Source organism: Malurus melanocephalus, unplaced genomic scaffold (assembly GCF_030028575.1).
Source record: "Malurus melanocephalus ecotype Western Australia unplaced genomic scaffold, MMel_1.1 scaffold_6, whole genome shotgun sequence".
NCBI lineage: Eukaryota > Metazoa > Chordata > Aves > Passeriformes > Maluridae > Malurus > Malurus melanocephalus.
The window spans coordinates 5,837,909-5,865,195 of NW_026623238.1; the positions used below are offsets into that span (position 1 = coordinate 5,837,909).

At 38.7% G+C, this 27,287-nt stretch overlaps 1 protein-coding gene across 5 annotated transcripts in view; it reads left to right on the forward strand.

Moving 5' to 3' along the window:
- The window catches only part of ARHGEF10 (Rho guanine nucleotide exchange factor 10), a 105,938-nt gene that overhangs the window by 21,387 nt on the left and 57,264 nt on the right, over positions 1–27,287 (forward strand). For 4 of the 5 annotated variants that reach the window (XM_057372035.1, XM_057372059.1, XM_057372043.1 and 1 more), the window contains 12 exons: positions 5,959–6,129; positions 8,235–8,525; positions 9,429–9,492; positions 10,665–10,744; positions 11,844–11,900; positions 14,435–14,598; positions 17,654–17,770; positions 18,917–19,031; positions 21,473–21,585; positions 25,119–25,196; positions 25,415–25,594; positions 26,855–26,971. In XM_057372035.1, the coding sequence (XP_057228018.1) occupies positions 5,959–6,129; positions 8,235–8,525; positions 9,429–9,492; positions 10,665–10,744; positions 11,844–11,900; positions 14,435–14,598; positions 17,654–17,770; positions 18,917–19,031; positions 21,473–21,585; positions 25,119–25,196; positions 25,415–25,594; positions 26,855–26,971 (1,547 nt within the window). The remainder of the gene's footprint in view (positions 1–5,958; positions 6,130–8,234; positions 8,526–9,428; positions 9,493–10,664; positions 10,745–11,843; positions 11,901–14,434; positions 14,599–17,653; positions 17,771–18,916; positions 19,032–21,472; positions 21,586–25,118; positions 25,197–25,414; positions 25,595–26,854; positions 26,972–27,287) is intronic. The other variant, XM_057372065.1, reaches the window with a different exon arrangement.

The following is a 27,287-nucleotide window of genomic DNA, read 5'->3' on the forward strand; positions in this document are numbered from 1 at the left end:
CAGAATGTGTCAGCCTAGTAGAAAGATGTTCTAGAATGATCCAAGATCTAAATTCTCAAGCTTTTGCTCGGCTGGCTTTCAGCTTTTCTTTAGTAGTTTATGTACCCGAACTGTATGTTTTCTTTCTGTAGAAAAGGGATCTCATGCTTCCTCTTTAGGTCTCCAGGGTGTCTCTGGCTGCCTTCTSCTTTATAGGGTTCCCAATTGCTTTTAAACAGCTTTTGGTCCAAGGTATTGCCAGAATGTGCTAATATGGTGGTGAGGTGGAAAGACAGGACTCAGGACTAGCCTTGGTCTGTGTTTCTGGTGGTAGCAGTCAATACCAGTGCCACCAGTGTGCTGAGTAGTTAAAAGTAAATGGCCACAAAACACTGATTTTACCTAGCTGTTGTGGTTATAGAGTAGCCAGCGCTGAAAAGCACCTTGAGGTGTTACAAAGAGTACAAGTCTGCTGGTATTGCCACTGCTTCTCTCTGGACAGTCTGGTTCATGCCTTAATGTTTTYATTTTAGACTTTTGATTTGCAACTCAATTCTTTTAAATTTTAGGTAATAAACACTTAACTTTTTGTCACTGTAGTTTGTAAAGTTCAGGAGTTTTTGCTATTTGTAAATGTTTCCTAACATCCACAGATCTGGGCTTTATTTCAAGGAATGCAAGTTTTTGGTATKAGGCATGCTGTTGTTAGCAGTCTCTCTGAAACTTGAGCAGGCAGATTSATTGGTCCTCTGACTCTGGTTTTGAATTTGTTTTTTTATCCAGAAGAATAATATCTGTTGTGCATGCTCAACAACATAATTAGTATGTAATGTGTGTATTTTCAAAATACTAAAGAGGCATTTGTACTTATTTCTTTGTTATTTATTTGCAGGGAAAGCCTGTTAATTCATGTGGTTTTGCTCTTGTTTCCATCACTGGAAACACTTTTTGCATGAATGTATACTGTTTAGTTTGGTTAGGGTTTTTTTAGCTGTTTTCCACAGAGACTGGTAATGCTGCCATTGTGGTCATGCTTTGGATGTGTGTGTGAGCTGTGTKTGATTAGCAGCGTGCCTTTACCGCAGGGACCTGGGTTCCCTGCAGTTCCAGCTTAGCACAACTGTGAGTGCAAGGGGAATGAAAGTCCTTGGCTCTGATCTGCTTCCCAWGGGAAGGAGTGCTCACTCGTGTGTTTTTGCATGCACAGTTTTGTCCTAGATGTTTATATTTTCACTCAGCAAAATAGACACTTTCCACCTGTGGGACTGTGTGAGGATCTGATTGATGGATGCCATTGGTGTGCAGGTGGATGTCGTATGTGACTTGGAAGTGTCATTGAAGGGCACTGTTTGCAGAAGAACTTGCTCTTGTTAATCAGTTTTTCTCCTCCAGTGTCCCCCCTGCCCTGCAGCTCACTACTTGCCCTGTGAAGGTGCTGGTACAGGTTTTCTTTGAGGAAGGACAGAAGAGTGATGTGTCAGCGGAATAGCAGAGTGAAAGAATATTTAACTGCAGTACTCTCTCCTGGTACTGAAGAGCTAGTGGTCACAAGTGGGAGATGAGCATGGGTTGAAGAGACTGTGTTACTTTCTAGTTCTAGGAATGCAACCTATTCAGCGTTTCCAGGCTGGGAGCAACAAGAGGCTGTCCAGTGGTGACAAGTTTCTTGAAACCTGTSTGCAAGTTCCTGCTGAATATGAGGCAACTGTTCTTTTACAAAGGTTTACATGTTGGACAGATTACGAAGCTTCTGCAAGCATGAGTGTTTCCTAGTACACGATTCACCATCCTGACAAATGCCAAGACTTTGCTATGAAATTTCATCTGAAATAAAAAGTGAACATCTTGAGAGCCCGTTTATCCTGGAGCACAGTCAGCAGGGTGTGTTTGGCCCCACATGGTTAGTTTTACAAAAGTACTGGTAAYTTAAAAAAAGTCATTTCCTGGTATTCATGCTTTCAGTACTTCCCTCTAGTGATGGGTCTGTAAAGGGAAGTGTATCTCATCAGAGAAATCTCTGGAATGTATCAGGATAAATAATAAGCGTTTAGATTGCTATGCTTGGCAGTTTGTTTTGATTTATAACCTRTGTAAGTTATCAAATTTTATAATACCTAAAAATATTCTGGGGCAGTAGTATTTTTTAATTTATTTATTTTTTATGAAAGAGTTTTTTATATTTCAAGACACTCGAGTACTGTGAAAGTTGAATTCATTTGGGGAATTCAGTTGAAAGGAAGGTAGCTCTTTGCAGTCCTAAGTGTCTTGTTGCAGTCCAAAATACATGAGTAAAAAGAATAAATATTTTAAAACTGCACATTGGAATAAGAGCAGGCAATCCCTGCTACTCTGTTTTAGGTTCAATTGTATTAATACTTTTTCACTAAATAATAATTAGATATATGCCATTTGAAGCATTGYACACTTATTTCCTTCATCGGTCCTATGGTAGAAGTGACTAAAAATGTTTGAGTCTTTTAAATATAATMGATGCATTTCCACTTTCTGTTCCATAATGTCCAGTGGGCTTTTAAAAAAGCTGAGTACAAGTGATTGCAAAGATGACATTCCTGATTATACAGAAGCCTCCATTTTCTAAAAATATTTTTCAARCCTTAAAACATAAAGTATTTGTATTTCTTGGTGGCAGCATGCCTGTTTATGTCCAGGGCTTCCATGTTKATTGTTACTGTGCCCCAGACTGCTAAACTGTTTGTGCTTGGGGTTCTGTTTCATTCTTCCTTGATCATGGAGGAAACTTAGTTGACTTTCTTTGGATCTTCATGGATTTACAAGTTGCAAGGGGGGCAAAACATTTGGGGTGCTTTTATTATTTCCAGGATGTTCACATTGTATTCAAAGTGCRTTTGATAGTAAGTGCAGAGCTATTTTGTGTTACTTCTGTGCCACTAAAATAAATGGTTTAAGAAAACTRTTAATGAAGCTTCACTGACTTAATCTGAGCTTTAAAATTAATGTCACTCTTTTAACTCCTTAGCTGCATTACATTGAACTATAAATAATTTGAGGATAATGAATAGGAAAGCAGATGGTGCCAAGAATGCTTTGTAATTGGCAGAGCAACCACAAGATTTTTAGATTTGCTTATGCCCCAGCAGGTCTCTGTAAACACAGCCTAAGTGAGCTTGTTTTTGAAATAAACTTAAGTTAATGTCATTTCACTGGATAACAAACCACAGRAAAAAAGTCATAAATCTGTGTGCTGTGCACAGTTATGAGAACATATCTTCCTTTTTCTCGTTCTAAATTAGCACGTTCATACTTAATTTGACCTGAAGACAATGTTTCYATTATATCAGATTTTTTTTCAGWCTTGAAAACTCCAAATAGAAWTTTTTAGAAATTGAGAATTTCTCTSAAGCATTKACAGAGCTTTCAGAGTGGTATTTTCGTAAGATGAAAAAGTTTAATCAATTATTGTATTCTGATTGCTCTGGTTGGCACACATAAAGCTAAGGATGTCAGTAGTGAYGAAAGGGCAAATTGGATTTTTAGTAACTGATTTAATTATTTGAAGTAATTCCAGACAGGCTCTGTCGTGCTAAGCATTGTGTTATTATTACTTTAAAAAAACAGTGCATTTTAAACACGTTTTTTTTTTTAAACAGTTGTCCTCTGTGTGTTTTTTAAAGGGAAGRTGCCTTTGAAAATCCCTCCTTCACACACCCACCCACCATACCCCTCCTTTTTTTTTCTTCAAGAACAGTTTCCTCATGCACTTTTTGGCTTGATCCTTTTGATTTGCAGATATTGGATAGGAGGAACTGGGGCTTTCTTCATGAACATGAAATTTTGTATGCTCTGTGGTGGTATTTAGTAGCCAGCTTCAGCCTGGGTCTAACTGCTGTTAGCCTTCCTAATTGTAGCACTTAAAAAGAGCTTTTGTCTGCGKGTTGTTGTGACATAACACAAAGAACTGTGGAAAAAGTAGGTATTTTCAAAACAGGATTTTTTTTGTATGATGTAATCCATATTTATCTGCAGTTCTGATCAGCTCTTAGGTTGAAGCAAAAAGCCCTAACCTCTTTTATTTTTTTTTAGTTGTTAAAATACCTTTTCCATCAAYTGAAATAGCATGGCCTTGATATTAAAAGGTTAAAGGAAAATATATTTATTAAGTATGAGAAAGAAGTTATCTTGAAATTTAAAAGGCTAAAGTTTATGCCTGCAGAATTAAGCAAATGTAGAAGTGATGCAAAGCTGAAATACAGTTTTAAAACTTTCTGAACTGAGGATATTTGTTAGTCACCTATCTGCCCTTTCTAATGGACATATGATCTTTTTTTTTTTGTCTCTTTTTGTGATCTTCGCCTGTCCCATCAGTGATGTGTTTAGGGGATCTTTCCAGGCTGTWGTGCTCGTTTATAGGATTCTGTGCYKTGTTTATCTATGATKCAAAGTAAATGTTTTGAAATGAATGAAGCAAAGCAGTGTTAACAGCCATAACAGAAAAAAAATTAGGTGGCATGTCTATTTTTTTTTTTTTACTCAAGTTGAAAAGACGTCTTTCCCCCTTTTTTTTCTTTTCCCCATTACACAGTCAAGTAACAAGGAGTACAATTTAGTCAGATTGATGTTGAATCAGGAAGAATKCCCTGATTGTCTGTAATCACTTGGAAGAGCTCTGAAGAATTTCTTGCATCTTTCAGGACAAAAAGAATTGCTAAAGGACAAAGCAAAAAATGAGTAGCTTGACTTCATATGGAAGAATTTTCAAAAGGAGTTAATCAAATTTAAATTAAATGTCCTGCTGCCTCACCATAACCCATGGCAATAAATGCAGGATAACCCATTTTTTTTTTGTTCCTTACTATTTTTGCAATTAGTTCACTTTTTCTCCTGCAGAGAGGCTGCATGAAAGATCTTGTTATTTGTGGCTGTGGTAAAATATGCTGGCTCAGCCTGCCTGAAGATACAGAAGCCTTGGCAGGAATGCTGATTACCATGATAATCTAAGCAGTSTAGAGCTTTGGGCTGTGTGGGTTTTGTCATAAAGATCAAAAACATGTCCTGGATAGTAGGATAGCTGATAATATCGTCATGGTGCAGCAGATCTAATTGKCTTTGCAAGACTATTTTCATTTTGTGTTACCTGACAGGGGCAGGGGGAAGCCTTATCACCTTCAAGTAAATTTTTATAATGTACTCATTTGTTTACATCTTTTTCTATTCTAGGATTTAGTTTTATGCAATAGGTACTTCATTGATTTTCCCCAACAACATGGAGGGAAACTGCTGTGTACTTCTTCCTACTCCCTCTCCCCAGCCCTATGTACTGTGCCGAATCTGCACTACAGCATCTTCACAAGATAAAACAAAAAGCCCTTAAAATCATCTTTCCTATCGCTGTTAGGATGTCATTATTTCAGCCATTACTTCTTCAAAGGTACCCTTCCTTACCTCCACCAGAGTGCACTTGTGTGTGGTAATAGGGCTAATGGGATGTTGCATRAGGTMRTTGGTTTGAAACTATCTCTGATTARGGTATGAAAACCAGTCTGCTGGGCTCTGATGGAGTGTGTGAACGAAGTTATTGTCACTGGCATTTGGACACTGTTAGGAAAGAATAGACTTAGGAGTTTAGGTTGGAAAGGAAAAACTACTTGAAGTTATAAAGTTGCAAAGTCCCTGTGCAAATAAATTAATCTGTGAAGTTTTCTCATTTAAAAATGGGCTGTTCAAGCATTTTTCTAAAAATCTTTTGGCTCATTATGACAAAAGCAAGGGTATTTGCATTATTACTTGTTRATTTCTTTCCAAGTAATTTCCTTGTTTACACTAAATGATTTATTGAAAACCACATGAGGTTATCAGCACATCAATGAACTTTTGTCCTGTTCCAGTAACCTAAAAATCTAAGGCTTCATTGTATAAGCTTCATTTGTAATGTGGAGCATTTGCTGGTCCCATGAAATCATTATAAAGAGCAAACAACCAAAGGTGTGTCTTTCCTCACAGTTCTAGAGCATGAACCAAAAGCCACGGGTGCAAATGATGAAGAGGAGGACGAGGGAGAGCAGTTTGACTTTGACAGTGGAGATGAGATACCAGAAGCAGACAGACAAGCCCTTGTGCCACCTCTTCCCAGTCCTGGAAATAGCACAGAGCACCAAGGGGCTGGTGCTGCAGGTAAGTCAGCCTGTTGGTCTGCAGCTCCACTGGGCTAAGTAGTCAAGACCGATCATAGGATGCTTTTTCTTGACATTCCAATAAAACTATTTCAGCTAGAGTTTTCCATGGTTAAAAACCCACCCATGATGGTTTCCATGGTTACATGAGTGTAACTCTCATTCTTGTTAATGGAACTCTTGGTGTGGCTTAGARTAAAATGACACGGAATGATTGGTGTTTGTAAATATACACATGTTGGGTTTATTTGGGAACAATKTAGTTGCAATGGAAAGGAGACGTGTAGCTGTTTTGGTAACATTATTATCTATAGTAATATGATAATATGAAGACATAAAAATATCACTGAATAAAATGCATATAAGGAAAAACAAAGGAAGGAGAAGAAAGACAAGACTAGGAAGATACATAATSACTCATAACATAATCACCACCCATAGATTGGTGATGAGACTTGATTGAAGTGATGACTGAAGGTCTTGATATGTCAGGGTTGGGTGTAATAGCCCGCAAAATACAAAGTTGGGTGGGTTAATACACACTTAGGTTCAGGTGGGAGTGCCTAAGCAGCTCCCCTGCCAGGAGGAAGGTTTTACACTSTCTTTTGATCCTGTGGAGTTCTCTAGTGGAAGGCCTTAGAAATTAATCTGGGGGCACTTCAGTTCATTAATAATTTATGACCTCTTCTAAGGCCTCTCATGTCAGTAAGGCTATGTGTGACTGYGACCTTCCCTGGGAGAAGGGCATGTGTATGAGGGAGGGCAGTTTGGTGTGATAAAAGGCATGATCCTGTCTGCACAAGGTCTGCCTCTGACCAGCTCAGAGCCCAGTTTGTAGCCTCTGGCAGTGATAAGTTCACCCCCTCTGTCTTATGCATACCAGAGGTTTGTCATGACACACCCAAAAACTCACTGCCTTCTCTTTGYGGGGTTGCAATCCTGGTCTTACCAAAGTTCCCAGGCACCTCTAGAAATGGTCAATTTGTTTTGAGTCATAGTCCAGTCTCTCACACATGGAAATACCAGGCAAGTGTTTTGAATGTTCTTTCCAGTTTACAGTCATGGTAGATCTGACAGGGCAAGTGACCATCACGTATAACTCCGTGAGGTTTCCTATTCAAGTCTGACATCCAACCCAATGGTGTGGACATAGTCTGCTTGTCATGCTGCAGGAAAACTATATGCCCTTGCTGATCTTGAGGCACATTGATGGCTTGAGATAAGCTGTTTCACAGYTAAACTTGCTGGTTGCTGAGCTTGAGATGTTGTGCATAAAACTCAGTGGAGTTTGAATGTATGAATTTTGTTCATAAACAGAAGTCTCGCTAAATATTGAAACATTTTTATGACGTATGCAGATGTTCCCATTGCTGAGATGTAGTCTGGAAATTGCTGTAKTCTGCTCAAATTGCTAACAGCTGGTTTTCCTTGTTTGATCCAATTTCCTTTTGTAAGCAGATTCACTGTGCTTATGGCAATTAAACATAGGTAACTCYTTGCTATGCACCATCTTAAACATCATCTTTCCCTGGGCATCTRTTGCTCACTCATCCTTTTGTGAATTTGTGCTTACAGCTCAAAATMATTTGATCACCTGGGATGCAGTTCTGCAGTTCAGAGGGGCCTGTGGTTCTGCTGTACCTCGGTTTGTCTCAAAAAATACTGGGAATTTTGCGTAACAGATAACAATACAAAACAATACAAAGAGGAAAACTTGTAAAGTTGTTTTCTTCCCCCTTTCTGAAGAGAGCATTTTCAGGACTGCTCTTTKAGGAATGTCCCTCCAGTGAACTTGTCTTTTCCTTATGACTACCCCTTAAATGTTTCTTGTGTTTGTGTTTATAAGAGTCAAATTCTTCTAGAATCCGGATTTTAACCTTCAGGATTTAAGACTGACTCGTGCTTATGGCAGTCAAGTTACTGTTTTTCCATGGGCATCGTTGTAACTMATTTACTTGGCACTACTGTGTGGGTATTTTGAGTCATATATGTAAGAAACTTGTGTAATAAAGATCAGGTCAGTGTTTAGGATACATGCAAAGAGCTATTAGAACAGCTTGAACAGGTATGAAAACTTTATATKTTTGTTTAATTTTTCATCTAAAGGAGCTGATAATTTAGAAAACAGTGARAAGCCACWAGCATCAGAACCTGCTGCGGAAGGYGCTCCAGCCAAAGTAAACCCCTACTCAGTCATAAATATTTCACCAATCCAAGACAAGGATCCATCCTCATCACCAGAACCAAGTCCTCAAGATGAATGTGCGAGTCCAAACTTGTCAGGGGGATATTCTGTTCCTGTCCCTTGTGGATACGCTGTGCCATCCAACTTACCTTTGATACTGCCAGCATACTCCAGTCCTGTCATCATACGCAGTGTTTCTGTAGATGAAGAAGGTACTGTATTTACACACCTTACTTTAYTTGAAGGAGAATCCTTATTTTACTTCAGGTACCCTTCCTGTATAGCCCTCACCCTGGATAAGTGTGGAAATGATTAATGCTAATTCCTTTTTAACACAATGAAATAATTTCCAGAGCCAGAGTTCAGTGTGCATGCCGAATAGTTTCTTCTCATATGTTTTATTGCATTTTCTAGGTCCTGGCAAAGTTCCTTTCCCTTTTGCCTTTTCTGTATGTGTTTCTATTTGTTTATTTTCCAATCCATAGATTTAGAGTTGCTGTGGGATTTTTCCCTTGATGATTTGATGAATTCTCTTTGTATTTTACTACAATTTTAAGACAGAAGAGGAAACTGTAAAGGGAAATAACTATGAAATAACTATGAAATAACTATGAATAACAGAAACAGAAGATCCATTTTGTACCTAGAGTAGACAAAGCTGGCAACCTAATGTCAAAAGAGGAGGAAAGGAAAGCTCCCTGCCTTTTTGTTTTTGTATTTCGAATATACTTTTCTTTAGCAAGGCAACAATTCTGCTATAATTCCAGCCTTTGCTTTTTGCCACCATTAGGAATACTGCCAAGTAAAAGCAAATATTTGTGTGGTCCTTATTACCTGTAGAGGAATATATGTTTGGCAGATAGAATTAAATGCATCAGACAGTGTAATTTACTCTTAACAGCTTGTCTAACAAATGGCTGYCTTTGAATTACTTCTCAAAAATTCATGGTGTGAAGAAACTTGTTAATTTTTGTAGACATGTAAGAATAAAACTATTGCAAGGAAGGAGATTTAACAATGAACTAGTAAAGTCAGCTTCTTATGCTAAAATGTGCCATTTGAACCAAACTGACATGTTATTCCAAGCATTTTCATTTTTTTTTTCTACTTGGCAGGTACACAGTCAGCAAATGGAGAATGTCAGTATAATTCTGTAGACTTGGAGGATCCTCAAAATAGGTGATTTCCAGTTCAGCATGTTTTAATGATTTGTAAAACCTTAATTCCTAAGAAAGCTTGCATTTGATAAATATTTTATTCTTCTTGTGTGATGCTTCCATGTTTGTTGGTTTGTTTTTTTTCTCTTTCTTATCCCGGTAATTGTGGTTGTATACTAAAATCGGCACTGGTTGGTGCTCTTGGTGTGTAACAGTGCATGACATTTCTGAAGACACTGGATTGAATTTTTGTAGAGTGATGGCAGTGTCAGCTGTTTCAGATTGCTGGAGATCTTGTGGCCTAGCCTGCTGCTTTCAGCAGGATCATTGCCAATAAACCATCAGATCAACCATGGCCTTACTGGCTGAGCCTTGAAACCCCTCAAGGATGGAGATGCTGTGGCTTTCCTGAGCTGTACCYTTCCCCATCCCACCCGCCTGCCCCACCCCTCTCCCAAAATGTACAAATCATATCTTCCAGTGGKCAGTCTGTTGACCATTTCCCCTTTGTCTGGAATTTTGAAAAAAAAGGCCCCAAAACAAACCCAAACAAAAAAATAACCCTGATTCCATCACCTCTGTAGTTCACTTTCAAATAGTTGTAGCTGCTGTTGGACCACCCCATAGCATCCTTTTCACCAAATAATCTCCTTCTCTTTTATCTCCTTCCTTGTAAACCATATGCTTTAGTCCCTGACTTCAGTTTCTCTACATCTCTTTAGAGGTAGCTTCAATTTCCCTACAGAAGGGGTGTGTTGGGAAGCCAAAACTGGACATGCTGCTGCAGGCTCAGCCTTGCTGGCATCAGGCAAAGRAGGATAACAGCTTTGCCAAGGCTAATGGCTCCTGATGTAACCCAGAGTGTCTTTAGTGCTATTTACCATGAAAAAGAAGCTCTCACTTCACTGTTTTCTGAGAGAATTTCCTGTGTTCTGGGTAGATGAACTCAAAAGCAAAGTATTTTTTAAGATCATAAAGGAAGTGTTTTCAATTTCCTGACTAAAATTGTCAGTCTGTTAAATAGAATGGATTATTCATCATCCAGCTACATACTGAAGCAACATTTTTGAGTAATCAGCATCCTTGGAGTGGAAACTAGAAGGCAGAAAGATACTTAATGTCTTGTCTTCATGGATATTTAAAAACAACTGGGTGTAACTTTTAATTCTTTTATTTTACGGCCTTTTTTTCAAGTGAAGATAACCAGACCAAGAGAGAGGATGATGCCCTGGCCAAGTGGGTTGCAGATCCTGCAAATACCTCATGGATGGAAAGTAAGTATCAGTTAGCTCTGAAGTACAGCTGTAGCAGGTGGTCAGTGTTAAGTTGTGATCAGTATGGATGTATCTCTGTGCACATGCATATTTTACAGGAATGTCCTTGTGTATTTTTCCAGATGGGTTCCAGAACCAAGCTGTASCAATAAGAACATTCAACAGAGTAATAGAATTGTATTTTAGAATAAAGTTAACGATCACTTTTCCACCTTTTGGAGCCTGTGGAATCATTCATTACTGACTTCAARAAGTCATTTGGCTCCATCAATGCATGTGCATTGGAAATAAGCACCAGTTCATCTGATCTGTGACTGTATTTGAAATTGCTCTTCTTCTGCAGTAGTTGGCAAATAAGTACTTAGAGGAGGTGGGAGGGAAGGAATTGCCACTTTATCTTGGTGTGGGCTGTCGACTCCTRGCTGGCGACTGCATTTTAAATCAGAACAGAGACTGTGTGGTTAGAGGACAGGTTATCCTGCCTGTTTTCAGCTGCTCCCACTGGGCTGGAGGTTCATCTTATATTACTTGAAGTGACTGAAGAATTTGCATCCTCACTCTGCCTCTTAATGTATTATGATGATCATTACATTATTTAGTTTTGGTTCTTCTTAAAAAGACTATTGCAGCTTTTCTGTGGCTATCTAGTAAGGTAATGAGCAGCCTTTGACAGACACAGAACATACCATACTTCTGTAAAAAGGAGGAAGAAATATTGGCTGTTGAAGTGGATTTTTGTTTTCAGGCTGCTRAAGGTCATCATAAACAGTGCAGATAAAACTGAAATTTCACAAATACCATATACTGCTTTGTGCATTATTGGAATGATTAGGTGTGCAAGCAAAATGCTAATGGAGAGTAAGTCATGTCTCCATTGTATTCATATCTGCCAATGTAACCAAAATTCTTTAAAATAGAATAGAATATTTCWGTTGGAGAGGACCTACAGTATTTCAGTACAGTGCCTGATCACTTCAGGGCTGATCAAAAGCTAAAGCATGTTGAGGACTTTGTCTAAATGCTTYTTAAACACTTTGTCCCATTCAAATTTTAGGAAGTTTCTCATTTGGTTGTTTTTTTTTTTCCGTCTTGGTTTTAGACCCGGATGAGGTAATTTACGATGATGTGCCAAGAGAAGATTCAGACTCTGAACCAGGTTTGAGGTCTTTGTAATGTTGAAAGYGGTGTAAAATGGAATTACATGCATGTATACTGATCAGATACATTCTTTAAGTACCTAAAATATATGTAAATGGAATTAACATTRTGTCAGTAATTGGTAGGTCTTAGAAAGTTCAGAATTAAACTAACATTTGAAGGGCTTTATCTCAGCAGGTCTCCTATCCTGTTCTTCCCAGAAGCTGAATTCTGCTTTGTTCTATAGATACTGTTCCAAATGCTTGACTATTCTGCATATTAGAAATTACAGTGTTAAGTGTTGTAGCTCTAGTGCCCTGAACAAGACAAGGTAGGAAAAGGGTGTCTTTAAAAGTAAAATTATGTATGCTAATGTGTCATTGTCGTGATTATAGAGAGAAGCTCTTCCCATGAATGTCCCCTTCAATTTATAAATGCTTGATAGATTGAAGAGATGGTCCAGAGTGGCTGTTTACCAGCCTGATTGTGACTCTACAGAGATGTTTTATTTCAGCTTTGGAGTGGTGCACTCCTGATGGTTGTGACCATGTTTGGAGGGAGCAGAACAGATTTCAAAGTAGTTCCTGGAGTCAAGATTTTACCTTTACTGGCAATGATGGAGTTAGGGCTCAAGAAGCTTCTTTAATTGAGWTCTCATTCAGATTTGTTTTGTAGTATTTGGGTGCAGTGAAGTCTGCTTTAAGATTGGTTGCTACTGACTGATTTTGTGTTCAAGTGGATTGGTTTGTTGGGARCTCAGCATCTTACTCATCATGGCTCTCAGAGATTGTAGGTGTTTGACACTGAAATTGTTAATGATTCAGCAAAACACTTAACCTTTCTTGTGTGAAAACCACATTAATCTTTAAAGCTGTAACAGTTTAATTTTTGTCCTTAATAGTGTTCAGGCAAGCTGGTTTACAAATTGTTACTGAAAATTTTTGGAAAGCACCATGTGAAATTCATAACCTGAATTCTTATATTACTGGAAGTTCCCTTGGTGGATTGTGGCTGGGTGGGATTTATGATATGGAGCAAAGCTCTGCTGAGCACATTGGTCACAATTTTCAGCTTAACCYRTAAAACRTCGATTAAAATTTTGGCTTTTATTYTGTCCYGRAAAACTTTGGCAGATTCTGAGGAAACAGGTAGTAAGGGAAGTTTCATCTTTGTACGTTCATGAGCTTGATGTTTATTATTTTTATATTTTGTCAGGAGGACACAGCTATTCAAAAAAAAATTCAGTCAGACAATCTGCTTTAGCACAAGTTCACCCACTCATGAGATAAATCCTGCCCCAATACAGACAAGCAGAGAAGTTAGACTTGCATAAGTCTTGATTTATTTTGACTTACTATGATGGTTCTTTTATCATAGATAAAAGTGTGCTAGATTACCACTAAGATGTCTTCTTCAGTAATGGTATTTTAAGGACAGTCTTGATATGCATGTGGATTAAAAAAAAATCAGAATATTCCAAATTAGAGTAGAATCCTCTGTGTTAATTATAAAAACTTTAATWAATGTTAAATTAAAAGACTGTCATTTTTAAATCACAGAATCCAGGGTTTAGGTGGATGTGTAAAACATGTCAACTTTTCTGGACATATTTTTTCTCTAAAAAATAATAATAAATTTTCTTTTAAATAAAACTTCTGTCTTACAATGAAAGCACAGCTTCTATTTCCTGAACTTAATATGAGACAGTTTTAAATGCTGCATCATAATCTCTGACAATAGTGATTCCTGGCAGAAATGTCCACAATTTTCTATTTGTAATGACAAATTTTGCTGCATATAGAGCGCATTCCTGTTTCCAGATAAGCCATTGGCTCTAAATTTTCTATTTTGTTTTGAGTCAGTTTTATGTACTTGGAATCTGTGCCAATGGAAAGATCTGTGCCTTTAACAGGAGATACTTTGGTCAGCCTTTGCAACATAGATTTGAATGTTCATCCTTTGCAATATAGATTTGATAAGGTTATATCTTGAAAAGGTGAATACTTCAAGTTTTAGAGTAAATTATGAACAAGATGTGGGAGACTTCCAGTGGCTGGTGGTGATGAGTCATAAAATACCACTGTGTAACACATTTCTTGCTACTTTGATATGTTCTGCTTCAAATGGTGACATTTTCATTTGATTCTTGCAATGTTTTATCATTTACCGTTTGAGCTGWTGTCCCTAGGGACAAATGGCAAGTTTACTAATGGAAGGATGATGCTTCTCGGTGCAGATGTGTGTTCACAGCTACAGTTCAAACTTCCTCTGAAGTTCTAAAACYTGTTGTGGGATTTAGACATAACAGTGTCGTTTGAATAGTACGTTTTTAAAAGGATCATGGTGTGTATCCGTAACACTGTCCTCCTTTAGTACACCGTTTCAACAAAGGCAACCTGTTTTGACTATCTTAATATTAGATTTAATTCAGAATTTTCAATGTGTACATAAAAGTCTGTACAATTCTTTATAGCACATCCTGAACAAGTTTTTTGGTGTTTAAACAGACATAAATTTCAGTGTAGCTTTTTTATTTTGTTTTAATTTTTGCAGAGGAAATGATTTATGATGATGTTGAAAATGGTGATGATGGTGGAAACAGCTCACTGGAATATGGGTGGAGTTCAAGTGAGTTTGAAAGCTATGAAGAACAGAGTGATTCTGAGTGTAAAAATGGAATTCCCAGCTCTTTTTTGCGAGGCAACCACAAGAGACATGTATGTATCCTGCAGTGCTGCTCAGTCATTGAGGTTGTCCTGGTTTCCAGCACTTGCCTTTCTCACCTGTATTTCTTTTTTCCTCAATTCAGTTTCAAATGCAACAGCATGTTTTTAAAGGAGATGTGAATCAGTATGGAAATGACAGTACACAACAAAATGTGACAGGGAAAAGAAGAGATGAAAATATTAAACAGAAGCTTCTTACAAAAAAGAAAAAACTCAAATTGGATAAAAATGAAGTTAAAAATGAGATCATTTTTGTTTRTGTGTAGCTCCTTACCTTCTCTTCTTTTGCAGTTGCTGGATTAGTGTAAGTGATAAAAAAGTGTAGAAAATAATGTGAAGAATAAATGGGGACAAGCCTGACAAGAATTGAAGGTTTGGGTTCTCTAGGTGCTCAAAAGTCTCCAAACTCTTCACCAATGCTCCCTATCTTTCTGTCTTAGATCTGCACTTTGGTTATTTGAAAGTGACTGAGCTTAAAAAACTTCTAAAAGCAAAAGGTTTTTGTAATCAAAGAGAATTCTACCTGTAAGGCTAGAAGAGAAGTGGCATGATTAAAATGATACATCTGTGACACTTCTCAGGTCTATTATTTGTTGGCTCCATCTGTTCTGCAGGAGGCAGGAAGGCACAGGTGACACAGGTGCCTGTCCTCACTGCGTGTCTCCCATTGCACAGGGAGAGGAGCTCCAGGCTCCTCCCTTCTTGTTGCCTTGGCTCCTCTCCTGCCCTTGCATCCCCTCTTCAWGAGAGGCCCTTCAGTGTGTGCTGACTCGGGACTGACCCCCAAGAGCCACTTGTGTGTTGTGAGCTGCCTCAGCCCCCTATGGCTGGCATGTGCAGGGGGTGCAGAGAGGTGTYATTCCATGGGACCCTTATTTTCATTTTGCAGGTTTCTTATCTTGATGAGAATAAAAGCCTTGCTGTCTGTGTTTCCCTCCAGTATATGTTATCAGCTCTTTTCCCACGGCCATCCTTGCTGCCCATCCTTTGGAAATCAGGGAGTGAGCCCACCCCAGTCTGYACTTTGTAAGCTGAGTGCTCATCCTCTGTTTTTGTTCTGACTAGAATGATCTTAAGCTGTTGCAGCTGTTTGTTTGGGAGTTTTTTAAACAAGACTGAAGAAACTAAGTTTGATTATTTTTTTTGTTTTTAATGCCTTGGAAGAGACTAGGAAATTTGCATGTGAGTGTGTAAGCTTTAACATGGCTGCTGGCTTCTTTTTTTTTAAATGTTTTCCTGTTTTCCCTAGCTTCAGCTTTGGYCATAGTAATGAGAATCTATTTACATGCATGCACAAAGCAATGTTTAAAGCCATTTTTTTAGATCACTTAAGAGTATATTTTGATCTGTCATGGAAAACTGTTGGCAGTGGTTGATTGTACCAGGATCAGGCACAGAGTGTCTGAGCAAAAGATTGAGGASTGGTGAGAGAAGAGGGGTGTGCCCTTGGGTACTGCTCTGCAGATGGTTTTTTTCAGGCCTGTGACAGAAGGTTTTGGGTTTTGCCTTGAGAGGAYGGGCATGAGGAGGTAAGGAGCACTTAGGCTGGTGGATGGAAAAGTCAGAGAGGCTTCTGCACCTGGATGAGTTGCTGGGAGGTGGAGAAACTGGAGAAGGGTTTTGGCAGAGAATGAGGARAGACAAACTTAGGATTGCTGAAAAGAAACCCACAACAAACAACCAAGAAAATAGCAAAAAAACAACCTAAAAAAGCCAACTGCAGCCCTCCCTGTGCTGGCGTTCAACACATGCACACTACACTTCTTTATGTACGTTTTCTCTGTATCCATTCCTTGCACTAACTCTCATTTCTCCTCCGGTCTAGTGATCAATATTACAGTATATTCCCAGTTCATTGCYTTCTGTAGCTTTTCAGAGCCTGTAAGGGACTTCACTTAGAATTTTASTGTTAGTTGAAAAGTATGGCAGGTTGGAGGTGGGATTTTAATTTTAAGTGCTGGTATGACTTCCCTCAAAGTCACTTTTTCATTATGATTCTGATTATTGATTTACTAATTAATTTTAAGAAGGGAAGGTTTTTATGCTGTTAAATATTTCTAGTCTATGAACTAGAAGCTATTCTTCATTACACTGCTCTAGTGCCAGAATCATCRTGTTAGGGGTAATTGCATCCTGACTCAGCCTAGCGGAGCTACGTGCTGGGCCGGTCACTTTGTTTTCAACTCAGTGTGCCTTGTTTTTCCTGAGGCTTTGATCTCTTGCCAAATAACTCTGTTGATATCAAGCTGAGGGGTTTTCCACTGGGCTTCTATTTTAGGACACACCAAATATTTTCCTTTTTTTTTCTTTCCTCGTTGCATTTTGTGTCTATCTGTGTCAAAATGTTTAACAAATGATAATTAGTATTCCAGAGGATTCCTTTCTCTGTGGTAATTTCTTTCCCTTGCAAATGAATATATTAATGTACGAGATGGTTATACCCAAGGTTGTGCAATAAGACTGATGCATGTGGAAATTAAAAGACCATGCATCCTGTTAGTTTGTCTCCTGTCYCCTTACCTGACTCACTTGCCTTGGCAATCTCCATTTTCTCAGGTGCAAGCAATCTCCACAGGTTCTTCAGTCTTGAAGTTTTCTTCTGTTTTGAAGGATAGTCTGAAATACACTGACTAGGGTTTGTGCTCCAGTGAATAATGCTTATGGTTAGACCTGATGTGTTGTTTCCATGTGCTTTTTAAGAGATAGGCACAATAGAATTAATGTGTATATAACAATATTGTTGCCTTAGCCTAAGTGGCTTTTCCCCCATCTTTACAGAAAATCAACTGGCGGAGTTCAGCAGTGCCCAGGAGAGATGGTCCTTTCCTCAGACTGGAGCTGCCCTCATTGATAGTTTTCCCTCAGTGCTAGTTTTTTCTCTGTGGTAGTTTTCCCTTAGTGATAGTTTTCCTTTAGTRGTAGTTTTCCCTCAGTTGTCTTTTTATCAGTAGGTAGATGGAGCAACGTGCATGATTTATGTGAGTGCTTAAGCATGAATTTTTCACTACAGCTTTTTGAAAAGATTGTGTCTTTTTATACACTGTAGCTTTCTCATGACCTAACGCGTTTAAAGGAGCATTATGAAAAAAAGATGAAAGATTTGATGGCAAACACTGTGGGAGCAGTAGAGATTCAGCAACTAAAGCAAAAACATGAGCTGAAGGTAGTGTAGTYGATTTTTGTAACTAGCTACATTTAAATGATTGCTTTTCCAGCACAGGCAACATTGTCTTTTAAAAAATAGCTTGAAAAAGTAGACAATAATTTGTATGAAATGAATTCTAAATGTGCTAAATTTTTACGATGCAGTCTTAAAAGAAAGACTATTATATTGCTACAGTCCTAAAAATACTTGGTCAAGGACCTTTTCTCACACTTTCTTTGCATGTTAACAGTCTGAGMAAATGAGATAGGACATTGTCTTTTCCTGCTGACTGATGCCTTTATCCCAGTGTGTGAGCCAGGTGTGCAATCCCAGTGTCTCTCTGAAACCTTGGCTCTGTGTGGCTAGCCTGTCCCTGGCTCTCCAGCCACACTGGATCAGTTTGGAAATCTCCCTGCTCTCCATTCTGAAAGGAGCCAGTATGAAAAGACTGGGTTTTTGCTAAAAGCTTCATCTCAAACCCAGAAACTGCCTGATTGTAGCAAGACAATCCCCTGACAGTAGAGGGGATTTTTCATTGTGGTGACATTTTGGGAAAGAAGTAGTACAAAGCAGGGTTTTTAAATAAACATTTTCCAGCAAAACAGCACGTCTTTGGGTTTTTTTCCCATGAAATTTCATGTGGCTGTAGAAGTGTACTGTAAGATTATGGAATTCTTAATTAAATCAATGTATTCCTTCAATGAATGAAATTATTAGTTGTAACATTTTCTTCATAACTGTTTGTTTAAGAATACAGTTAATTATAATGGAGTTTAGGGGATTWTCTTTAGATCAGAAATAATTTGGAATAGTTAATGGAACACTGAAAGATGTATGAAACCCTTGGCCATTAATGACCTGTGGTAGTAGGTATTTGCTGCCTAACATAACATTTGAGACTATTTTGAGTTTATGTTTGATGCAGAGTGACTCTTAAACATTTCTGCTCTTTTAGACCTGCATACAGTATTGCCATGAAGTAAGTCTCTGTCTCCAGATTTTATTTTATTTCAAAATACAGGTACTCAGATTTGAGCTTTTGTTGTTCTCTCTACTTATTATATATTACTTGACTTTGGGCTATATTGATAGTCTAAAAGTGTGCAGACTCAAATGTTTTCCTATTATTCATTGAACATGTAGACTRTAATTTTTATCTTACAGATGCAAAAGCTAATGAGAGCTGCAAGAGAAGGTACCAAAGATGGACTTGAAAAGACAAAAGCAGCTGTGAAGAAGGGTCGTTCCTTCATTCGGACAAAATCTTTCATTTCTCAAGGTACATAGCATTTGCAGTGTTACTCATTGTTACATTCTCTAGTAATTTCTTTTATGAGAAAGAAAATGAATGGCYGAGTAGATTTTTGTACTGGGAGCTGAGAGCCAGATGCAAGAATTTATATCAAAAATGTWTTATATAGTTCAGATGACAGTATGATCAGTGCATCATGAGTAGTTTATGTTTAGAGCAAGAACTGAGTGACCTGAGGACCACAGAGAAGGGTCAACTTAAAAACGACARCCACAAAATATCCCACCAAACAGTGCCATCTAGGTATCAGTAGATGGGAATGTTAAGTTACTGTCATGGTGTAAGCTCAGCCAGCAGCTAAGCCCCACACAGCCACTCACTCACTCCCCACCACCAGGAYTGGGGAGAAAATTAGGAGGGTAAGAGTGAGAACTTATGGGTTGAGATAAAGACAGTTTAATAGAGAACAGAAAAGCCACACACAAGCAAAGGAAGACAAGGAACTAGTTCACTGCTTCCTCAGGACAGACTAGTTCACTGCTTCCTCAGGTGCTTATGCATCTCCAGGAAAGCAGGGCCCCATCACACACAGCAGTTACTTGGGACACAAATGCAATCACTCCAAACATCCCCTCCCCTTACTCCTCTTTCCTCCCACTTTGTATAGTGAGTGAGATGTGGTATGGTCTGGAATATTGCTTTGGTCAGTTTGGGTCACCTGTCCTGGCTGTGTCTCCTCCCCACCTCCCATGTACCCCCAGCCCCCTCACCAGTGTGGCAGTATGAAAAACAGAAAAGGCTTTGGCTCTGTGTAAGCCCTGMTCAGGAATACCCAAARCATCTCTATATTGTCAACCCTGTGTTGAGCACAAATCCAAATGTAGCTCTGCASTAGCCACTGGGAAAAAAATKAATTCTGCTCCAGCCAAAACCAGCACAGTTACTATGTCTATCCAAGTCTTTCCATCAAATAACTCTTGAATATCAGGAAAAGGTGCAGTTAAGACATGGTTTTCAGTGGAGGAAGGATTGACTATTTAAAAAAGTTCATCGTTGGCAAGGAGTAATGCTTTCCATGCTTAAGAGTGGAAGTAGGGGGAAAGACTGTTCTGCTTAATCAATTTGATGATTTTTGATGAAAGCTGAATTTGGATTGGGAAAACAGAAAGTTTAGAAAGTGGTCTGAAATCAAAAAGCCGCAGAAGTATTTCTGTTGTCTCTGTAGCTAGGAGCAAGTGACAGTCCTTTGTCATGAGCCTTGACAGAAGCTGTCTAGAGGTAATTTCTTCAAGAGACAGGTGGTAGTAAATGAAATGAGTTTTCTTTTTCAGGATAAGTCTGAGAGATAGTATGTCTTTCTGCTCAAGTTTCTGCCCAGCTAATGAAACGGTAGTAACTACAGAGCTTATAAACTAGAATTTTAGGGAGCTAAAACCATAAGGCTGAAACAATATGTTTATTGAGAGAGGTAACATTAAGTTGTATCCTTTCTTTAAGGGCCAGGACACATCTTATATCCCTGCCATGACCTCTGACTGCTTCTCTATTTAATTCACAGATAGGATATAGGAATGTACTTACACAAAATGTAGTTATCAAAAATGTATCCTCAACTTCTTGCAGTTGAACAGATTAAAATGATCTGCAGGGCAGTGTTAGAGTGGACCTGGCATTCCATCTTACATTCGTAGGGGTTAGGTAACAGACACAGTCTGTCTGTGGATGGCTGAATCCCATAACCACTTTCAACTCAGCAGGGAGCTACTGACAGATTTGTTAACTAAACTTATGAGTTTCTCCCAGCAATCAGATCTGCTTCCCTTATTTCTCTTTTTGTTCTAAGACAGTTTCTCATGCTGTTCTTTCTTCATGTCTCCTTTTCTCGTGTCTGCTTGTTTGGCTGGCTGTGTACTGCCATCTATCAGTGCACTTYGGTGGTGTTTAGCAGTAAAATTTGTACACTCAAAGCAATGCAAAATCCCTCACTCCTTTCTGATGAAAGCAGACATTCTGGTGAATTCAGCTACTTTAGTTCAGTTACGCTAAACTATTCAGTTTTAGCTGAATCATATTATGGGTGTGTTCAGTTTCTTCCCAAGGATCATTTGTTTAAAACTGCTGGCCCTGGAGCTGCTGTRCTTTAACCCAAGTTGTCATGTCCTGCCTTCTGGACAGCCCCGTTCTCCTGGCTGAGAGGAGGGAGTAGAGATCAAGCAGAAGACACATAGGCTGTCTCCGGCTGTGGGATATTAGGATGCCTTTGAAAGATGTTCTGTATTGGAGCGCCTGCTGGTGGTGGTATTTATGTGATTTCACAGATGATGCAGAAATGCCTGGAAATTCTGTTGTTTGGCAAGTGAAAATTTWTAATTGCTTTGCTTGGATGATAGGGTCTTCGCTTTCTTGGTTTTGTTTTGCTTTTTTCTTAATGCACCTGTAGAAGCTGACATTTTGGTATTTATTTGTAGATCATAGGTCATCATGTCTGGAAGAAGATGAGCTAAATTTATTTATTGATGTGGATTGCATGCATACAGAAGCAATTATGACTCCCATGCCTGAAGGATTATCACAGCAGCAGGTAGAATGCTTCAGGAAATACAGTCTTCTGCCTCTTTTTTCTCTCCTTCTGCTCTACACTAATRACTCTTAGGTGCCTTTGTAAAATGTTGGCATTTTACTTAAGTGGATATCAAATTCATAACTGAATAAGTACAATAACACTAAGTACAATTAAAAAAAATTGTTATGTGTGCATATAGTTGCATCAGTCCTGAATTCACCCRGAGATGCAAAATGCTGGTTTGCATTATGAAATTATCTATAAGAACTATATTGTTTCGCTATCTGTACACTTAAACTAAATGTGATGGTTTTGAGTTAAAAAAAAGAGAGTTAAAGCATTTTGAGTCAGATGACATTGTTACAGGTGCTCTGGGATTTTCATTTTATATGTAGAGAATGTCCTGTATGCTCTCTGAATCTTAACGTTTTTCTTGGTTAAAAAAAAATCATCCCCAGTAAAGTCAAGTCTACAGAAAAATACATTCTGCTGTTCTCCACCTCATACTCTATAGTCACTGTGGAAATCACTTCCAAAAATACTGAAATCAGTATCAATTAAGAAACTTTGGCTGAAAATAAATCCTTGTGGGTTCATGTTRCTGTATTGTTATGACAACTAATAACCATATGAGAGTTTTTAGCTTCTTGTGGTCTTGAAGTCATTAGTTAGTTGATCAATACCTTTAGAAAATGWGCAAAAAACCAAACTAAGGGGCAGTTGAGGAGAGAGCTATATGTTCTTTCTCTCCTTTTTTTTTTTGTTTTGTTTTTGTTGTGGTTTGGGGTTTTGTGGGGTTTTTTTTTGTTGGTTTATCTTGTTGGTTTTGTTTTGTTTTGCCAGTTTGGTTTGATATTTTTTGTTTTACCTTTTACTTGGGTGAGGTTTAGTTCTCTCTTGTGTTTGACACAGTAAAGCGCTAATCCTGTACCAATGCAACTGCCAAACTGTGTTCTGCTACTGTAAGATTTTATTATAATGTGAGATTTCAGCATCAGTCTGAATGCTACCTTTCCTTCTTTCCAGATAGGAATTTTCATTTCACTGGTGTAGTTTTGTGTAAATATGTTTACTCTCTTTTGCAAAAAAAAAAAAAAAACCCAGAGTGCTTGTAGTTTAGAACAAAGTAGTAATAGTTGTGTAAGTCATGAGGTATGTTGCTGATCTGCCCAGGAGGAGCTGTCCAAGTGGGCAGGAATGGAGTTAGGAAAGCCAGAACTCAACTGGAGCTAGTGAGCTGTGAGGGGTAATGGTGAAGGGTTTCTTGTRTGTACACTGGCAACAAAAGGAAGCTGAGAAAAACACAATACCCTGCTGGGTGGGGCTTGGACCTAGGAGAAAGGGTCAGAGAGTGAGGTACTCTATGCCACCTTTGCCTCAGGTTTTACTGAGTACTCAGGACTCAGCCCATGAGCTCAGAGGGAGGTCTGCTGGGGTAAAGCCTAATCTGTATTTGGGGGAACTGAGGCCATTTGTGTGTCACCTACCTCTGCCCAATTTACAGGGCTTTCAGCTGTCTCCTGAAGCATTCCTGTATCCTTTCAGTGATATGGGTGGGCTGAAAGGTGGGTGTAAAATAGGTGAGGTTGCCATGCTCAGTGCAGTCCGTGGTACAAAGTGCAGTGGTGGTCAGTGTTGGTGCTGTCCCTCAGAGCAGGCACGGGGCTGTGGCATTTCAAGCCTTTGAGCCATSTGGATGCCACTGCAGGGCACATCTGGAGGTGACACCGAACTGGAGGGGTGCAGCAGGCGTGTGTGGGAGGTTGGCTGCTGTCAGCAGGGCTCTGCTGGCCTGGGGGCACAAACACCGGAGCGGCTCCGTGGGGTCTGGCCCAACCCTGGCTCTGGGAGGGGTCACAGCCCCGGGCACCCCGGGCCAGGGCTCTTCCAGCCCGGCTGTCCTGTCCGAGCAGAGCTGCTCTGKGGACGCGCTGCCTTCAAACAGCAGGTGGCATCATGGCTTCTGTTTCAATCCTGGTGCCTCCAGGTACTGAGATTGGGGCTCCTGTCTATAGCAGTAACCCGAAGCCACTGTTAAATATTCGTTTTGTGTATGATAGAGCCTGAAATTTTTATTTCTACAGWTGTTTATTCTTTTCAGAAGAATGAACTGTGACTAAAAGTAGGATTAGTATTCTTCACCAGAGCASCTGATCCACTATACCAAATAAGACACTGCTAAATCCATTCTAAACACAGATTAGACACAACTAATTTCACTCTATATATCTTTAGCCTCAAATAATTTAGAGGTGCTTCTTTGAAATGCCAATACCTGAAAGGAAATTCTCACACAATCTGCATTTAATAATGCAGTACAAGTGTGGAGAATTTAAAGGCAGTCATAGTGGAGGAGGCAGGAGGCTGTGGGGTTCTCAGGCAGAAAGAAGCAAGCCTGAGATTTGAGTTTCATGTCATTTAGGCTAGCTTAAAACAGCAAAAGGAGCAGTTGTAGTTATTAGAAGTGGTTATGAGTATAGTTACTTCCTTGTAGTTATGAGAAGTGGTTTGAACCTACCCCTGTGCTGTCTTCTCTGTCATAGTCCCCCTTTTGAAAGCTCTGGGATGATCTGGATTAGGAAATGGATTTGTGTGAAAACAAATCCTTATAACCAACAAGCAATCTAATTAATAGCAAGAAGCTTAATTTCTACACCAGTCTGGTGTAGAACTGGTGGACTGGTTCTCCAGTCCTTTCTGTCTTGTCACCCACACGTGCATACAGAGTGCATTTTATTTGAGTTACAGAAGCAGAAGGTGGAGAAGGAGGTGTGATAAATAGCCTGTAGTTTGTTAACATGAAATCTGGTAGCATTTCCTGGAGCTCTTACRACTCTGTCAATGCATATAAATATAGACAAGATGGGGGTTTTCACTTATGCGTGGTAATGCCCAATAGATAATGCTGACTAGGATATTTTCTCAGTGGTACGGTTTATACGGCCTCAGCTTTAAAAGGAAATTAGTGTTTGCTTGTTTGCCTTCCATGTTGCTCCTAATAAATTTATAAAACCTGTAAAAAACCCCAAAATTTAAGACTGATTTTTGAAAACTTGTTACTGATTTTGTTGCAGCARATTACTGAAGTASTCAAYATCATCTTATACCTATGATTGTTTCCATTATTGCCTACGTCTATACATCTAARGTGCMTGGGATTAAAGAATGTCCTGKATATCTGKAATAYCACTAGAATCATCAGAGTCCAGCTYCTGGCCCTGCAMAGGACAGCCCTAAAAATTGCACCATGTGYCTGAGARCATTGTTAAATGCAAAAGCAAAACACAAATTTCAAAAGTAAAGCTCGGAATTACAAAAGTTATAAAAAAATTAGAGATRTCTATACAATAATTGTTGTGTTCTTTAAAAGAAGTAGTTTTAGAGTAATAGTAAATTAAATTACTTTTGAAGATGTGCAGTACTATTTTATTRCATTTCCAGTATTCAAATTGTTTTTTATTTCTCTTGTTTTATTAATGTGAGAATTTTATCATCATTGTTTCCAATAATGGTGAATGTCTTACCTAACTAGAACTCTGTTGCTTCAACAGGTTGTGAGAAGGTATATTTTGGGCTCTGTAGTTGATAGTGAGAAGAATTATGTGGATGCTCTCAAAAGAATCCTGGAGGTACTTTAATGTCTTTTGCATTTTTAAACTTTGAATATTTGAAAAATAATCATTAAAAATCATTAAAGAATCTGTCCTGTGACTCACACAGATCTTGYCACAGATGCTTCATGCCAAATGTTCAGTGGATTTGTGTGTGTGTACTGTTACATATGTTAGTTTTTCTGCTTATAGAAGTCCATTTTTTWGTTTATTTAAATACTTTTTTTCTCCCACAGCAATATGAGAAGCCCCTTTCAGACATGGAACCAAAATTATTGAGTGAAAGAAAACTTAAAATGGTCTTTTATCGAATTAAAGAAATCCTTCAGTGCCATTCGATGTTTCAGATTGCGCTGGCGAGTCGTGTATCTGAGTGGGACTCTGTTGAAATGATCGGTGATGTCTTTGTTGCTTCAGTAAGCAAATGTGTCAGAACAGATAATCTGTTTTTATCATAGTCTTGTTTTTCTAYCTCCATCACTTTCTGACTTACCTGCTTTATTCCTACATTCCCAAGTGCCTGTGGCAGCTGTCAGAGTATTCATGTACTATCCTGATAAGGAAACTGACACCAACACATGTCTTTTGGCTTGGCTGGCAGATGTGAAAGGATTGTGAGCAAAGGGTTCAGCCTTTGATTAACCTTTCAGACATCTATGTAAAGTTTATTTTTATGAGAAATTAGAGATTCACAAAATGATGAAAATTACGGTGAGATTGAGGCTCAGCATCTCTACTTAGTAATTTGCGAGTAGAAAGAAAAAACAGTAGATAATGTCCTGAATTCCTGAATTTGAACTGAGATGGGGCACTGATAAGGAGAATTTATAAAACATTATCCCATCATTAATGGAAGTCCATTCAGTAAAGGACAGAATTAGCTACTACTTTGAATTAGAGAAAATAAGAAGTGGCCTTGGTTGATAGAAAGACGTGGTTCACCATGAAAGTTTGGGCTGGAAAAGGCTGCCCACCTTCTGGCTTGAGTGCTTTGTTTTGTTGCTGTCCAGGTGCTGCAAATCACCACCTTTTCATGCCGGCTGTAAGAGAGCTGGGATCTGATCACAGTTCACCCAAAATGAAATATTTACTAAAGATTTCTTCTGTAAAGCAAACCCATCTTGTTTTGACTGCAGCAAGTTAGATAGTGTTAATGAGACCAGCTCTGCAATAGTGAGGGATAAAATTATCAAGAAGGCAGTGGGCAGTGATCTTCCCTTAACCATGACTGTTTGCCAGACATACAATCTGTCTGCTTATTTGCTAAGTCCTTAATAGCTGAAGTTAGCGTGTGAAGGCCCTGGGACTTTGGTGATTCACCTAATCTGGAAGACAGGCAGTGAGATGATCAGGGGAACTCAGCTGTCCCTTTGAATCTCAGTGGATGCCCTTTGCTCAGAGTCCTTGGGTTCTGCCCTAGTGTTGTAGCCAAGTTGAAGCAATTTCTGTAAATACATTTACTGTAATTCACAGCTGTTATATCTTTCTGTTTCCAACCTTCCGATCTTCTGCAGAAAAATTATTTTGGGTATCATCAGTATTTCTGTATATCCAGCACTAGGCCAAGCAAAGCCTTTAGCTCTGAGCGAGGCAATTCCCTAACAACAAGTCTAGATATCTGTGCTGGCAGAGGTCTTTTGTATTTATAGTTAAGATTTGTCATTTTTTCTTTTCAGTTTTCTAAATCTATGGTATTGGATGCATACAGTGAATATGTAAACAACTTCAGTACAGCAGTTGGGATTCTCAAGAAATCTTGTGCCACCAAACCTGCCTTTTTAGACTTCTTAAAGGTGAGTTAATTTGATCTTAAAACAGCTGTGCATATGGTAAAAATAAGAAAGTTTGAGTTACAGGTTGGGAGAAGATTTGACTTGTTATACTCTAGATATATTGTCTCACTGTTTTTATGGATTTAAATTCTGTTTTATGTGTTTGGTGCAAAAAGACCCCAGAGGATTCTCTTCCAGTCCCGTATTTTCAGCATRATTATGTGTTGTTAGATCTGGGATGTATTTTGAAGTGCACAGTAATTTMATTGTTGTTCAAATCAGTTTATTGGTGTTTTCATTACTGTATTTGGCTATACATTAGGATTCTTCCATATCA